Source organism: Stylophora pistillata, chromosome 5, assembly GCF_964205215.1.
Source record: "Stylophora pistillata chromosome 5, jaStyPist1.2, whole genome shotgun sequence".
NCBI classification, from domain to species: domain Eukaryota; kingdom Metazoa; phylum Cnidaria; class Anthozoa; order Scleractinia; family Pocilloporidae; genus Stylophora; species Stylophora pistillata.
Genome location: NC_142523.1, coordinates 16,921,337 through 16,936,914, shown reverse-complemented (window position 1 = coordinate 16,936,914; position 15,578 = coordinate 16,921,337). Strand labels below are relative to the sequence as shown.

General features: G+C 37.2%; 2 protein-coding genes across 3 annotated transcripts; one reads left to right on the top strand and one right to left on the bottom strand.

The window, feature by feature from the left end:
* The first annotated feature begins 28 nt into the window (after positions 1–28).
* Positions 29–7,975, top strand: LOC111325120 (F-actin-capping protein subunit alpha-2). Its single transcript, XM_022928855.2, has 11 exons — positions 29–174; positions 261–324; positions 401–452; positions 1,294–1,357; positions 2,011–2,100; positions 3,034–3,150; positions 4,525–4,604; positions 4,841–4,925; positions 5,654–5,725; positions 6,196–6,258; positions 7,503–7,975. Exons 1-11 carry the CDS (start codon positions 136–138, stop codon positions 7,641–7,643), a joined length of 867 nt encoding a protein of 288 aa, XP_022784590.1. The 5' UTR covers positions 29–135; the 3' UTR covers positions 7,644–7,975.
* Positions 7,976–9,630: 1,655 nt separating this feature from the next.
* On the bottom strand, positions 9,631–13,530 carry LOC111325075 (piercer of microtubule wall 1 protein). 2 transcript variants are annotated; one of them, XM_022928796.2, is made up of 5 exons: positions 13,379–13,530; positions 10,855–10,924; positions 10,682–10,771; positions 10,331–10,397; positions 9,631–9,882 (listed from the first exon to the last, which is right to left on the bottom strand). In XM_022928796.2, the coding sequence occupies exons 1-5, from the start codon at positions 13,415–13,417 to the stop codon at positions 9,747–9,749; spliced, it is 402 nt and encodes a 133-aa protein (XP_022784531.1). In that variant the 5' UTR covers positions 13,418–13,530; the 3' UTR covers positions 9,631–9,746. The 2 variants fall into 2 exon arrangements, with proteins under 2 accessions (XP_022784531.1, XP_022784530.1); XM_022928795.2 differs by lacking the exon at positions 10,682–10,771 and having other exon boundaries at positions 10,795–10,924; positions 13,379–13,529.
* Between the last annotated feature and the right edge of the window lie 2,048 nt (positions 13,531–15,578).

Sequence of the window (15,578 nt, the reverse complement as noted above, 5' to 3'; positions counted from 1 at the left end):
TGGCTTAAGTTTCAAATTGTTACCAAATTTGGGCATTTCCGGGAAGTTCCCAGGAAACCTAGCGTTTCTCAAATTAGGCAGCCATCTTGATTTGGAAGGAACTTCTGTGAGCTCCAACTTAATAGACATCAGAAAATGGCGGATTTTGACGAGCCTATTTCAGACCAAGAGAAGGTATGGAAATTAACGTACTTCTCTCGTAAAAGTTACTCATCGTTGAAGTGCCGCAACTGACGAATCGTTGTGGTTCCACCAATTAGGTACGGATAGCTGCCGATTTCATCAAACACGCCCCACCAGGAGAATTCAACGAAGTCTTCAATGGTAGGCATGATCTGTAAAGAATGACTTTCATTTTTAGTTTATTCTATTTTCAAATATAGACTGTTTTTTATTGTAGATGTTCGCATTTTGTTGAACAATGACAGTCTGCTGAAGGAGAAAGCTTCAAGGTTGGTTTGTGTGACGGTTATCGTTTAACTTAACAAGTTTTTCTTCTTTTTTTTATAAATTCTAGCTCAACTGTTAAATACTTGGTCACTTGTTTGCAACTCACATAACAAGGTTAAGGACTCTTGTATCATACCTACACAATTTTTAGCACAGTGATAAATGTTAGAGAGTCGTCCAAGTATTACCTAGGCATCTTCCGTTAGCCTTTTCTGGCAGGCAGTGCATGTTGTTCAGAAATTAAAACTGAGATTAATTGATAGCATGGTAAAGTACTGATGAACTTAAAACTGTATAGGAAAAGCAGTGTAAAGCATGGATCCTTTGCAGAGCCTCAGCAGTCATGTACCTGATTCAGGTGTTGCATTACATATTGGTGCTCTTAATTTCTTCTCAAAGTCCCTGTTAAAAAGTATTGCAACCTAGCACTTAGAAAGTGCAACGTAGGGATGATGCCTTCTTTTGTTACTTTAAATAATATCTGTGTATGCATGTTGATTGTAACCATGTATTTACTCAATACTAATGATGAGAATGAGACATCTGCAGTACAGGTCAGAGATAACAGCCCAGATACACATTGAAAATGCAATCAGGAAAAAAGTGTATGTCTAGATGTACCCTTAGATTTTTCCTGCACATTTGTAAAAAAAGAAGCTGATCAGTTTCTCATTTTTTTTCATTTTTTTTTTCCTGCATTTATGGTAATTTGCAGTATTGTTTCCCCAATCAAATTTGATTTAGTAGGGATCATACACACAGGTAGTAGGTAAATTATGACTTGTAGTGTATAAAAAACGAAAGCGTAATTTTGTTTTTTTCTGCTGCTGTTTTTGTCAACAGCTCTTTTTCGGCTTACAATAAGGAACAATTCACACCAGTGAAACTTGAAGGTGCAAATGAACAGGTGAGTACATAACTCACTGGACTTGTTTTTGTTACCACTGGCTTCTTATAGGTGGTTACAGGATTTTAGCTAAGCTTTTGGGGCAATGATTGTATCTGGCCCTGTGTTGTTTTTATGTTCATACTAACAGAATTAAAAAAAAAAATCTCCTTGACATATTTCACTTTTTATATATCAAAATTTACTAGATATTTAATATTTGTGCTTTTATGCTCCACTTTTCAAGCAATTTAGAGTTTGATTATCATTGACAATACACATTGTAAGAGAAAAATCGAGTTTCCAGATGGGATTTGAACCCACGACCCTCCGTGATCTAGTCGGATGCTCTAACCACCACCAGTCAATACCCACTAATTGACCCTTGCTCACCGTTGAGTCTCCTCTAGCTCAGTGGTTAGAGCATCCGACTAGATCACGGAGGGTCGTGGGTTCAAATCCCATCTGGAAACTCAATTTTTCTCTTATATTAAAAATTGTTTATTTCATCTTTACAATACACATTGTATGTTGTTTTCTCACACTACCTTTCCTTTTATATTTTTGCACTTTTCTCTGCTCTTTCCTCAAAATCAAATCTTTAACTGTTACTTAATTATGAAAGTAAGTAAAAGAAATGATTCTCCAATGATGTACAATTTAATATCCTGAAGGTATTGGTGACCAGACATGGTGAACTACCTGATGGCAGGTTTTATGATCCTCGAAGTAAGCAAAGCTTCCAGTATGACCACTTGCGCAAGGTAAGAGCCATATCATTTTTAGGAGTTGTGTATTTCCTTCACCATTTTCCACTGACTTGGTATTTTGTCATGCTGTGTTCCAAGGAGTATATTACAGTGCCATAGTTAACCAGCCACGGACAAAATTCTATCCAAAGGGATAGGATACCCACCTCCTCCTAAACAGCATTGTAATCAATCAATTTCTAACAGACAGAAGTTGTCAGTTGATTTTGTGCAAAATGAAGCTGGGCTGTGAATGAGTTTGAAAGAAGAAGGCAATTAAGAAATAGGTGAAGGTCAGGTTAATGCAGGAGTCATGTTGTTTGGCTAGATTACATGCAAGACTGGGAACGAACTATTCAGTTAAAGTACCTTTGGGCTTCCACTCAGTGCAAACAAATCTTTGAGCAAATCCTGAATTGGAATCAATTCACTCATTTAAACCTGTTACTGGTACCTTTACTGGTAAATCATGCATTGAATTTAACTAAAATCTGGGAAATAGTTGCCGTACAAGTTTCTTCTATTAGTACTTCAAGTATTATCTTGTTTTGGTTGTCTACTGGCCAGAAATGTTGAATGTGTTTGATTTTAACAAAAATCATTATTTAAATCGCCACTTCTGAAAATTTTTGTACCCATAGTAAAAAAGAGCTCACTGTTAAGTCCAATATTAACCAACACAATGAAATTTAATGACTGTAAAATCCTTATACATTGATTCAAAAACGTTCTTCTTAAAAACCTATTTTTGCCTGAAAAGCCACACGGGACAAAGCCAACGCCAGGCAGTTCCCGGATGGTCACAACACTCACCATATGTTTTATTTACTGGAATGAAAACTTGGCAGCTTCTGTTATCCTGTAAGTTTGTGGATCTCCTTACTAAACTAAATGGGCCTTTAATTGTCTAAAATACACAATTGTTTTGTTTTGTTTCTATTTTAAAAGGAAGCAAGTGATCCTGGTGCACACAGTACTAATCCAACAGCTGAGGCATGGAGGGCAGCTGTTGAAGAGAGTGTGACAAGCTATGTTCGAGATCGTTACCCTCATGGAGTCTGTACAGTACGTCAACTGTTTCCATTTTACATTGATAAGTATAGACTAGTGAAAACTGGTAGTGAGATATTTCTCATGGTACAGTCACGACAGAAAACATTACTTGCCAAGAGTGACTGAACTGTGCATTTGACTGGACTTGTTAATTTTGGGCTGCACGTTAGGGGCACAATAAGGTCAGGATTGTGAAAAGTGTGTTTAACCACACATTAAATGTGTAGAAATTCCAACTTTCTAGTGTGCCCTTCACATGGCTTTCTGTATTTATGAACTTACCTCCCTCTTGTGTTGTAGGAATTTGCATGTTCACACTATTTGATAAATTATGCAAGGTATTTAAGGAAAAATCAAATTTGTTTTCTCACTCTGAATTTTGAGAATTTTTGTTTAAAACACTAGGACTTCAATTAACTTAAAGACTCGTTCCCTTTACATTTTAGAAAGCCCAGGTCCAAGAACTAAATTTTAATAAACTTTCAACTTATTATTGACTATGTATGATACACGATCCTCACAGTAGATAGCGCTATTTATGCAATAGCGAAAATCAGACCTGAAAAAAATCAGGCCTGTACAGGATTCGAACCACTGACCTCTGCGATACTAGTGCAGCGCTCTACCAATTAAGCTAACAAGCCAACTGGGAGCAGGCCGTTAAGTTGATTTGTAATAAACCCGTGAAAGTGATAAATCAGATACAATGAATATGAAGTTCATATATTTTGAACTGCGGTATTAGATACGTATGATACATGATCCTCGCAGTAGATAGCGCTATTTATGCAATAGCAAAAATCAGACCTGAAAAAAATCAGGCCTGTATGGGATTCGAACCACTGACCTCTGCGATACTAGAGGAGCGCTCTACCAATTGAGCTAACAAGCCAACTGGGAGCAGGCCCTTAAGTTGATTCATAATAAACCCGTGAAAGTGATAAATCAGATACAATGATATATGAAGTTCATATATTTTGAACTGCGGTATTAGATACGTATGATACACGATCCTTGCAGTAGATAACGCTATTTATGCAATAGCGAAAATCAGACCTGAAAAAAATCAGGCCTGTATGGGATTCAAACCACTGACCTCTGCAATACTAGTGCAGCGCGCTACCAATTGAGCTAACAAGCCAACTGGGAGCAGGACGTTAAGTTGATTCGTAATAAACCCGTGAAAGTGATAAATCAGATACAATGAATATATGAAGTTCATATATTTTGAACTGCGGTATTAGATACGTATGATACACGATTATTATTGACTGTTAGTGAATAATTATACATAGGTTAGGCAATGAAACCTCACAGTGTAATTTTAATTGCATCTTTTTGTGGAAGGTGAAAGTGTTTAAGTTGTGTTAATGTTTACATTTGAAGGTCTATGGAAGTAGTTCTGGTGGAACAATCACGTTGGTTGTATGTATAGAGGATCACCAGTTTCAACCACAAAACTTTTGGTAAGAACAGCTGTCAATGAGATATCAATTTTTCAATTTTTTGTGCTCAGATCTTCTTGTTTATACATAGATAACAGTGATGAGTATGAAATAGGAGTATCCTTTGTTTGTTCTTTACTAGGTCATTATGATTCACTAAACAAGGTTCTTGTCTTCTTTGATACTTCTGTGGAACCCTTTCCACCTAACTATTCTCCAAGGCTGGTGTGATGACTTGTTTGTTTTTTTTTTAACAGGAATGGAAGGTGGCGTTCAGAGTGGTCTGTGTCATTCCAGCCATCAGGTGGAAATGTGGAAGTCACTGGTGTCCTCAAAGTGCAGGTAAAAGAAACCCACTACTGTACATTGAAGTCAAACACAACCATTTTTTTCAAACCATTTACTGTACAGTTTTGTAATGGGTACCTATGAAGAAAAAATGTTGTGGTGTCCTCCTTATTTGTGAAATGAAACATGTACAATTCTGATAATTTCTCTTGAACTTGATTTTTCAATATATTGCCAGTATAATGCCCCTCACAGTTTGCCTTCAAATTTTTTTATCTAGCCATCTTTCCTTAACTCATCATTTATCTCTTTTTATTTTGCAAAAACAAATGGAGTTGCTTTTACAATTTTATCTATATTAGAGCTGGTTTGTATTTTTTTTTTTTTTCAAGGGTTTTTTGTGGTGTGAGATATGTTGACAAAATACCTTAGGTCCTCATGTGTAAACATATGCAGGAAGATTTTAAAGTGTAGTGTCCAAGATATACTTTAATTTTTGGAGTGGAATGTTCCAAGGAACACTTGGACATCAATAGATTTACATGTGATTGTGAAGGAAATTTAGGGACACAAGTAATTCTTCCCTAGGCCAAGGTGATTAAATTTATGTAAGCAATGTCTTAATCAAATGAAAGAAACTGAGTTGACCTCTTGCTGTGTAATGCTTGGCTGGCAGTCATACATCAATAGACAGGATTAAAATCCATTTTCTGGTTTACTTGTTTTGGTTTTTGTTTTGTTTGTAACTTTGATTTGATGATTTTCAATGTGGAAACTTGCAGGTTCATTACTATGAAGATGGCAATGTTCAACTTGTGTCATCCAAAGAAGTGAAGGAAAATCTAAAAGTAACAGTAAGTGAAGAACTGTCAGTTTGATGCACTAGTGTTTTCTCTAAATTTATAAGACAAATTGCAATGGAATGAGCAGGAGTTGTAGGGCTTCATACCATAAGTTGACTGCTGAAAAGTAATTTGACAGTCTCTTGAAACTTGATCCTCAATCCTTGGTTCTCAGAAGTTTTGAGGATTGAGTTTTGATTTGAGACTGTCAACTTAGTTGTGAGTAGTGCTGTATGTCTATTGGGGTGTGCAAGGCATTATACTGTACTGCATGCTCCCTAAAAGTTAAAGTTTTAGACTTAATCAACAGCATTTTGAGACATGAAATTAGAAGTCTGAAGTACAAAAAGGCAAGACTTTTATCTTAAAGTTTGACATTGCAAAAGTAGAGCAAAAGCAGTCAATCACTACCTCATTAACTGTCTGTCCTCCCTTGTTTTGTTCAGATGTAGACAATGAGACCACTTTTTTTTAATTTGCAGAGTGAAGCTGGGACAGCAAAGCATTTTTTACAGATAATAGAGTCTGCAGAAAGTGACTATCAGGTACTTGAATCATCTACAGCGACATGTCAGTTGGCACGTAGGGGAATAGCCTGCAGTGCAGTTGTCTTAGAAGGGGCAGTTGACATCTAGAAGGTTGCATCGTTTATTTGACTGGCCATATTTGATCTGGAGTCAGAGTGGATGGATGGGAGGTTGGGAAAAGATAGTGATGCCTGCCTAAAGAGGCTGTCTAAAAAACAAAACACCCCCCCTGATCAGTTTTTCATCACTGAGCAGGTAACCAATCAAAATGAGTTTATTTAAAAACCAGAGCACTGTCTTCTGACAAAAACAAATGCACTTAGGGCCAATGAGTGAAATGGTGAGGCAGGTTTTTTCATCCAGGATAGGAATGGCTTTAATCAAACCTCCTGGTCTGTCATAAATATGAGCTTAGAACAACAATCCTAGAACATAGCTGCCATTAATCCTCACGACAATGTTTCTTTCATTTGATTGTAAGTGACACTTCAAAAGAGACAAACAACTGCACTCAAAGGTTTTCCTGCTATAGTCTGTTGAATGGGAGCCAGCTTCTGAAACAGGAAGCTCTTCCTAAAAGCAGTAAGCAACACTGCAAGCAGATCTCTTCCAGAGACCAGTGTTATAATGTTATCTTTTGTTCTGTTCATGTTGGGTAAAACATATCATGTTGCAATAAACAGTTGAGAGATTCAGCTAGTCTGTTTACAGCTGCTTCCTGCCCCAAAAGAGTCGGTTTTTTTAGGCTGTATGAAGGCTAAGCTTCCTCAAGAGCAAAATCAAAATGGACAATTTCACCTTCAACACAGTTCACTATCTTTTTTCTTTTGTGCAAGAGTGACAGGAAGCAGTTTGGCATGTTAGTGATCGTCAGTTAGAGCTCAACGGCACCAAGCAGAAACTTCATTTGTGGGTGAATGGAGTTTCCCAAAACAACAACGACCTCAGGCAGGCACATGATATTCATTCTCTCATCTCATCACCTCCCCTCTCCTTCTATTTGATGGTTGTTCAGAGCATGGGTACAAATTCCTTCCTCTCACCAGCCTTCAGCTGCTCTAAAACTCAAAGATAGCAGCTAGAATTTTCAACAAGATAATAATTATGAGCCCACCAAAATCACACCTGCTCTGCGGGTTAGAAGGGAGGGAGAATCTCAATATAAAACAATAACCATTATCTTGTTGTTACATATTGGTTTTCTTTTAATCCATTATTTGATTATGTTAAGAGTGGGAACAATTTTTCTTTGCCTTTTGCAGAGAGCACTCTCAGAAAACTACACTACCATGTCACAGACCACTTTTAAGGCTTTACGAAGGCAGCTTCCAATTACACGAACCAAAGTTGACTGGAACAAGATTCTTGGTTATAAGATTGGACAGGAACTAAAAAGCTCCTAAGGCAACATCACTACAAGTAGTCATTGCAATTACCTTTTTTTAAAAAAAGTAACCTTTAGGCTCTGCATGGCAGTACCAATCTTCAAAATGGTTATAACTGTGAAATATAAAGTGTAGAATAGCTTTACAACTGGTAGATATTTGAATAATGAGTTACTGACTTTGGTTTTTTTGAAATGCAGTTCATACGTTTGTGTACCAAACTTGCAGAACAAATCTTTTTTTCTTCCAAAATAAAAGTTGATTCTTGTAAGATAATTTGAAAGGAAGAAAATTCGAGCTGTTTAATATGTACAGACAGTTGAGGCAGATTAATAAAAGTTATAAGAAAAGCTGGGGGATTGTGGTTGTTTTATGACATGCTAATGTTTATAGGGACCTTGACTGTTCAATTACTTGGAACACCAAAAAAAAAAAAAAAAGAAAAGAACAATAAAACAGAATAAAACCCTAAAAAATGAAGCTGGTTTTTTGCTTTTAAAAGCAAATTCAAGCAAGGTGCTCAGTAGCACAGCCCTGGGTATATTTATGTTGGTGTCATAGTGGAAAGGTTTAAAAACTGGAAGGTTTGAGAGAGTTTGCTAAATGCATTAATTGTTACAGCTTATCATTGTAGTGATAATAGAACTCATTATCTGTGGAGTAGTTAGCTTTTGCCTGTGAACACTTAGTATGAACAAAGCAGGATGTAACTAAGGGGAATGTTAAGGGTCAAAGAGAAACAACTCACTGTTTCAGGTGGGGCCTGGTGTTAATTTGTAATACCTCCCAATACACAAGCATCCTCGCTCCCAAAGTCCTATTTCTCATCCCTGAGCTGACTCAAAGAGTGAAATGTCAGCCATGACTGCAAAAAAAAATTTATTTTTGTGGTGTGGGCTGTTATAGAAATTAGCTTTGGTGAGGTGTGTCCGTGGGAAGTTGCATACAGCACATTCTACTGTCAAAACACTGATTTGAGTTGGGAGGTATAACAATACTATTAGTAATGTGGCTCAACTTTCTTTATGTATACAGCTGGAGGAAAGTACAGTAGCTGTAATGGAAAAAAGCCCAAGCTAAGAAGTGTCATGGTATTAAAAAGCCTGTGCTTTTGAGCAGGAAGGCCCATCATGTCAGAACTTTATTCTTGTCTCAGTTCTATGAAGCACTTAGCAATACTAACACTCCCCTTGGACAGAAGGCTATCACATGGCTGGGCTACACATACCCCTCTTCCCCTTCTGTAGTTATTAAGATTGACAGTTTACTGATGGTCATTTCTACCCCCTGGGTGGAGAGAAGTACTTTGAGGATAAATTGCACCACGGTGACCAGACTAGATATTTGACCAATATCTCTCAATGTAATCCAGTAGACCAATCATTAAGCCACTGTCTCTTATTTACCCTTTTACAACCTGGCATCAGTATGTGCATTTCCCATCTATTTCCTAAGTGCTGACAAGAGAGTTTGTATTTGTATTTATAAATTCGTACAGTGTACAGGGGAGAGAACAATTAGACACGTAGTCCCCTATTAGGTTCAACCGCCTAAACAAACCCCAATCCACCCATCCCACCCCAGGGGAGGACATTCATCACACAGTAATCTCGTGCGTGGGAAATTAATGTCTCCTACCCATAACCCTTGCAGGAGACAGGACCTCCAGTTATTTGTCCCTATCTGAGAAGACTAGAATATCTAACCATTTCTTGATGTTATAGAAAGGTAGCATATTCTTCTCAAGTATTTTAAGACCTTGAGTGTTGGTCCAGCTGGGGCTTGAACCCTCGACCTCCTGCACAACAGTCCAGTGCTCTATCCATTGAGTTAACTGGGAGGCGGTGTCTAGTAGGTGATCATTTCCTTTATTCTTGTGACAATAAATGTGTGATTCAGTGGTGACATTGTAAGGAGAAGTTAGATGCTAATCTCTTGTGGGGGTTACAGAAATGTACCCAATATTGATTATTTAAAAGATATTTACAAGATAACCACAAAAACATCCTGTTACTCCGGAAAAATTTTAATCAAGGAGACTAAAACAAAAACTTACATATTTACATATTTGGTTTGTCAAGATTAGTATTTTCCCCTGGAAAAAAGAATAAAAGTGCTGTTTCAAACAATACTTTTATCCATAGAGGTATTCAGAGACTGATTTCTGTACATTCCACATGTCCCTAAGTGTTCAGAGAATTTTTGGCTCTTTGCATAAAAACTTGTAGGCATGGTATGAACTGTTGGACGATGACTCCTGTGAAGAAATAGAGAAAAGTTCAGTGAGAAGGTTAGCAGAAGTTTAATAGAGACCTTTTGTAAACTATGATGCAACAGCAATGAGAACATAGCAAAACAAGAAAAGCTCAGCATGTATGCTTTCAAGCTCCCTTCATTTCCTAGCTGTTCTCCGATAACTAAACCGTGAAATCGACAACTTTTGCCTTATCTGAGAACAACGATGAATTATTTGCACTTTAATTTGGAACTAAATACTGAGTTTGCATGCTAAACTGAATTTGAAGCCTGGTTCCTTTAATGATAGCAATCACCTCCAGCCATTCAAAAACTTCTGAAGAAAAGAAAGAAAATTTTTTAACCAAGAGTTTCCTTGGTGTTACCATATCTTGCTTGCTTAAGGCTCCCAATGTATTCACTGATGCATTACTGACAGTTAACTGCAAAATTATGTACAAATTACTCACCCATACTCCATTCCACTTGTCATATACATTGGGTGTTGCTTCTTTGCTTTGTAACCATCAAACCAATCTAGAGAAAACAATTTTATTAGATACTCTGCAAGAATGCCATAATAAGCTAATATCCTTTCATTACTGCATGTACATTTGTAATGAATTGAGAACTATTCTAAACAATAAGTGAGGCAGTGCCAAAACAGGTTGAAGACCTCTGATAAAACTAAATTTGGAAGAGTGTTGTAACTTCTCCTAAACTGAGAGAAAAAAAAAAACTTTGACAACCAAATATGAGCGTAAAATACCAAATGGTGCAAGACATTCTGTAATTTGCAGTTCAAATTGTGTTAAACCCACCTCCTTCCTGAGTCCCTGTTGTTGTTTGGTTAATTAACTGAACTTCAGTGGGGCAGGAGAAAACAGGGTTGCCTGGGTTATTAATTAGATCTGTAAGACACAATGAAACATACCCGGATTATTAAACCGCTCAGGAATGTTGAAAGTGCGGTAATAATCAGAGGTAATGGCACCTTTTCCTGGTTTGGTTTGCGCAAAGTCATATGCTGTCCCTCCTGGAACTGGGTTACTTTCTGTGACATTCTGAAATAAATGAAAGTTTACATCATGATAATTTTGATCTATTGTGTGCATGCATGTTGTTGATTAAAGGGTAAAACAAGGATAATACCTTAATCGTATATTATTACTTAGTTATTTATTATTTTATTTAAATTATCTTGGTGTGTCCTTACTTAGTGGTTTTATTACTGCTATTTTATAATTGACACATGAATAAAGTTCATCATAAAGTTCATCATCATCATCTCCAGCAAGCGATTGTCTACCAGCTGGTGAAACTAATGGCATGACTCAAAGTAATTTAAAGCTTAAGGACAATTTTCCTATGGGGAAAAATTCTTGTTTTCTTTTTCCTGTCAAGCAAATAATATGTAACCAAATAATATCATACCTAACAATATGTAAACTTGAGTATTTTATGTTCTCAGGATTTGTGTACAAAATTTCCATTGCAAAATTTGCTTAGTTTAAGATAGTTTGTTAGTTATATCTGGTTTACAGTTATTCACATGTTTTTGTTCATTATATAGACTACAGGGTCCAGGACTAAGATGCTGTGTTATTTAACAACAGTAGAACCCCCCTCACTTGAACCAAAAGGAAATGGTATCCTGTTAACAATGACAAAGAATTCATGTTGTTACTAAACTTGCACAATCAACAGTCATTTCCGTGCATTTAGTTTCTTTTATGAGAGTTTTTTTACACAAAGATTTAGTTTAGAAAGGCTAGCCAATTGATGATTGCGATTTAAGATTGGATTGCATCAATCATCTATGTTCAGACACTTTGATGTTTATCAACCGACTTTTTACTCAAAGTTCAAGTTATCACTGTAAATATAAGCCACTGGGAAAGTAGAATTAGTTTGAGTTAACCAGGAATTTTAGTCAGCTGATAGTAAATGACTGGGAAAAACAGAAACAAATCCTCGGAAAATCAGATCTTGCTCAAGTTAGCAGAGTGTTCAGGTTAACCAGGTTCAAGTAGGATTCTACATTGTACAGCTTAGATTTTAAACCGCCGCCTGGTTAGCTCAATTGGGAGAGCGCCGGACTGCTGTGCGGGAGGTCGAGAGTTCAATACCGGCCGGACCAATACTCAGGGTCTTAAAATTAATTGAGAAGAATATGCTTCCTTTCTTTAACATCAAGAAATGGTTAGATATTCTAGTCTTCTCGGATAGGGATGAATAAATGGAGGTCCCCTCTCCTGCAGGGTTTGGGGTAGGAGACGTTAATTTCCCACGCACGAGATTACTGTGTGATGGATGTCCTCCCTGGGGTGGGTTGGGTGGGTAGGTGAAATCGCTATGGACTAAACACGGCTGCCAGAGGCGCCTGTCTGATTTCAACCTTAAAATTGTAACTAAACACGTATGTTGTTTAGAGAAATAGAGACCTTTACCTTTACCTTTACCTTTAAACCTCATTGTTGGCAACAAGAACATGGTAAATAAAAATTGAAAAAAGCAGATCATGCACCATGCATATGTCTGTCAAGGTATTCGGATTAACACTTTGAAAGTATTGGATCCGCACCAGTTCTTTGGTCGGTATGAATTGCCAGTTTTAAATATCACTTCCAATATTGCAGTGTGAACCCACCAGGTATCAAACAAAATAAACATATGTGAGATCAACTTTCAAAAGTAACTGAAATCCTTGGCAATACTAAAAGTTTAACATAAAAAGCACCTTTATGATATCACTGAGTATTATTTTATAGTTGTCTGTGGCTCCAGTAATACAGATTACAGTAAAAACCCGCAAGTAAGAACCTACATTTTTAGGAGTTAGCCTAAACAGGTTCTTATATAAATGTTACTTAACAAAATTTTAGGCTGTTTAGGTTCTTAAAACAGGTTCTTATTCTTGGAGAAAAACACACCTGCATAACAAGTTGGCAATTGTCCTATATTTTGTAACTACATATTTTGCACTCATTTTTCTGAAGAAAATCATGTTTTACAGCAATGGCAATATGGTTTTTCTTTGATTATGATTACGATTACAGTACACAATTTCAGTGTACCTGTAATGTACTATATGATTTCAGAAAATAAGAACCTATTTTAATTTTCTTAGGCTAAATAGGTTCTTGTTTATAGGGGGTATAAATGGCAAATTTTAGGCTAACAGGTTCTTAATTTTTAGGTTCTTACTTGCGGGTTTTTACTGTAGTGCAAACTGCATCAAAATGAACACTACGCAGTGCGTTCGGGAACGTTAACTTTGAACGAATAAAAAGGTTACTGGTGACTTTACTTTATGAATATCAGGAATAATTCCTGTTGAATTTCGTTTTAGAAGTGGGATTTTATCATTCTTCGATGATGGTTCAAAATCTAATATGTACCAGGTAAGTGTACTTCATCCTTTGCGAAACATTGATAATAAAAAGGGCCTAATGGTACGCAAAAACTGAAGAAGCATTACAAGAGGTTTTTAACACTCTAGAATCTGCCTTTCCTACCTTGCTTTTTTCTGGAGGGCTGTTAGTTCCCGAAGCCATCGCTGAGTGGTGTTTCAACAAGGAGGAAGAGTTAACTCCGATATAATGGCGGCTGAACCATCTACACAGATCTTTGTTGCTATGACAACTAAATATGCAATCACAAAATAATCTCGCGCCTCGTTCTCATTCCGCGAGGTCAACCATTCATAAGAGGTTTGTAGACAACACGATGGTTGCAGTCATTGATATGTCGCATTAAACGTTAAACGAGATTTAAGCTTAAATCTCTCTAGATTTTTTGCATAATTTGCTGTGACTGAAACTTTGCCAATCCCGTGAAGTTATTTCGTCGCTCGGGCCACGCAGGTATGTCGAGCAACTGGCGCTTTCGCCTACGTAGCTTTCTGCTTTCTGTGCGCGCCAAAATCTAATCTTAGTAGTAAAGTCGTTCACAATACGGCCAAGGTTGCAGAGAACGTTAAGTTCGTGGACGACCTCCAGCAAGTGCTAAGAGAAAGCTTAGCTGTGTTTCCAGTTAGCTAATTAAAATCTGAACAAAAACTTATTAACGAGAACATCGTGCAAAGGAGAGATGTTTTCGGCCAGTTACCGAAGGGGTTTAGAAAGAGTTTATCTTTCAACTGCTGCCGAGAGTGTTGAAATTCTTGAGCTAGGAAGGCCACGGATTCTCATCTTGTCCCTTGGTCATTGTCATTTCACCTCTTCTGTCGATTGGGGAAGACCAAGTTAAATACATTTGATCATTGGGAATCGATGCGATGCTGTTTACCATAGGAAAAACAAAACCAAAGACCAAGAAATATTGGATGGAAAGGGCAGGTTTGCTTTATTGCAAATGTCAGCTTAGTAGTACAGGGTCATCTACCCACATCTAGTAAGCAAGAGTTTCCACGCTTAGCTTTTCTTTCTTTTTCAGCGAAGATGAGATTAGATTATGGCACGCACAGAAAGTTGCGCAAGTACCAGTTGCTCGACATACATGCGTGGCCCGTGCGACGAAATAACTTCACGGGATTGGCAAAGTTTCAGTCACAGCAAATTATGCAAAAAATCTAGAAAGATTTAAGCTTAAATCCCGTTTAACGTTTATAGCGACATATCAATGACTGCAACCATCGTGTTGTATACAAACCTCGCAAACTTTAAAACACGTTCTCTAGTGATACCTGCGAAAGTATTCAGTATAATTTCCGGTAAGATTTTCGCCGACAATCTGATCGATTTCTCTTACATTGTGCGCTGAGACTGAAACTTTTCACCTCAAGCAAACCTCCGTCGCAAGGTCCAAACAAACATAGCGAGCAACCGAGCTACTGGTGTATGTCCGTGTTAAAACACACGAAAGGATTCTAAAGCACACTTCACTCTGATTAAATTGTACAAAGCTTTCATTCTCCCTCACTTCGAATATGCATCACCACTGTTTATAGGTCTAAGTAAGGGTCTGTCTGCGAAACTGGAGTCAACCAATGCATTCGCTCTGAGGACTCTTCTCAATTATTCTAAGTCGACTGCTTACGAAGAGTAAGCACAAATAGCAATTATTCATTCTAGATAATTAATTTTTATTTCTTACCTATTACTTATTACTTATATATGTAAATTATGTCAAATTTTTATGGCACATTTGCATTTAAACGAGCTATTCGCTCATATGCGATATGTGGCTAAATAAAGTTACTTACTTACTTACTTACACTTCACTCTGATTGGGCAGAAAAACACAAAGATTTTCTGGCACCAATCAGATGGCAGAACGACTGCGACTGGTCTTGTGAGATAATGTCCCCAGGGGCTCTTCATGCCCTAACTTGAAATCGACCCACAGCCCCTGGGTCTCCGAGGATGAAGTTTTCCCGACAGGCAACAAGTTTCTTGAGTTATTTCATAGTTTTTGTTAAATAGTCACAGGACAGATCGTATCGATAATTCTGTCGGTAATTATCCATGACCATGAAGGGACTAGTAAAAAGCTATCCGGCGAATAAAAATTCACGTGGGATTCGATAGGTACCAAACAGTTAATTCAGAAGCTCAAAACTTTTTAAAATTATATCGTGCCAACTTTATCATGCTAAATCTTAAGTCTACCGATTGATTTTGTATCATTTCATTTATTCCAGACTCGGTCTTCATATAAGTTTTTACTGCAAGTTAATCGTTGAACAAGAATGTTTGAACTGATATCAACACCCAA

What these genes read in the sequence shown, in the direction of transcription:
- LOC111325120 (XM_022928855.2), top strand. Translation starts at nt 136, where the DNA reads ATGGCGGATTTTGACGAGCCTATTTCAGACCAAGAGAAG. An exon ending in CTATTTCAGACCAAGAGAAG is followed by an intron (nt 175 to 260) that starts GTATGGAAATTA and finishes TCCACCAATTAG; the next exon opens with GTACGGATAGCTGCCGATTT. An exon ending in ACCCTCATGGAGTCTGTACA is followed by an intron (nt 3,151 to 4,524) that starts GTACGTCAACTG and finishes TTACATTTGAAG; the next exon opens with GTCTATGGAAGTAGTTCTGG.
- LOC111325075 (XM_022928796.2), bottom strand. Translation starts at nt 13,417, where the DNA reads ATGGCTTCGGGAACTAACAGCCCTCCAGAAAAAAGCAAG. An exon ending in GCAAACCAAACCAGGAAAAG is followed by an intron (nt 10,772 to 10,854) that starts GTGCCATTACCT and finishes TGTGTCTTACAG; the next exon opens with ATCTAATTAATAACCCAGGC. An exon ending in ACAAGTGGAATGGAGTATGG is followed by an intron (nt 9,883 to 10,330) that starts GTGAGTAATTTG and finishes ATTTCTTCACAG; the next exon opens with GAGTCATCGTCCAACAGTTC.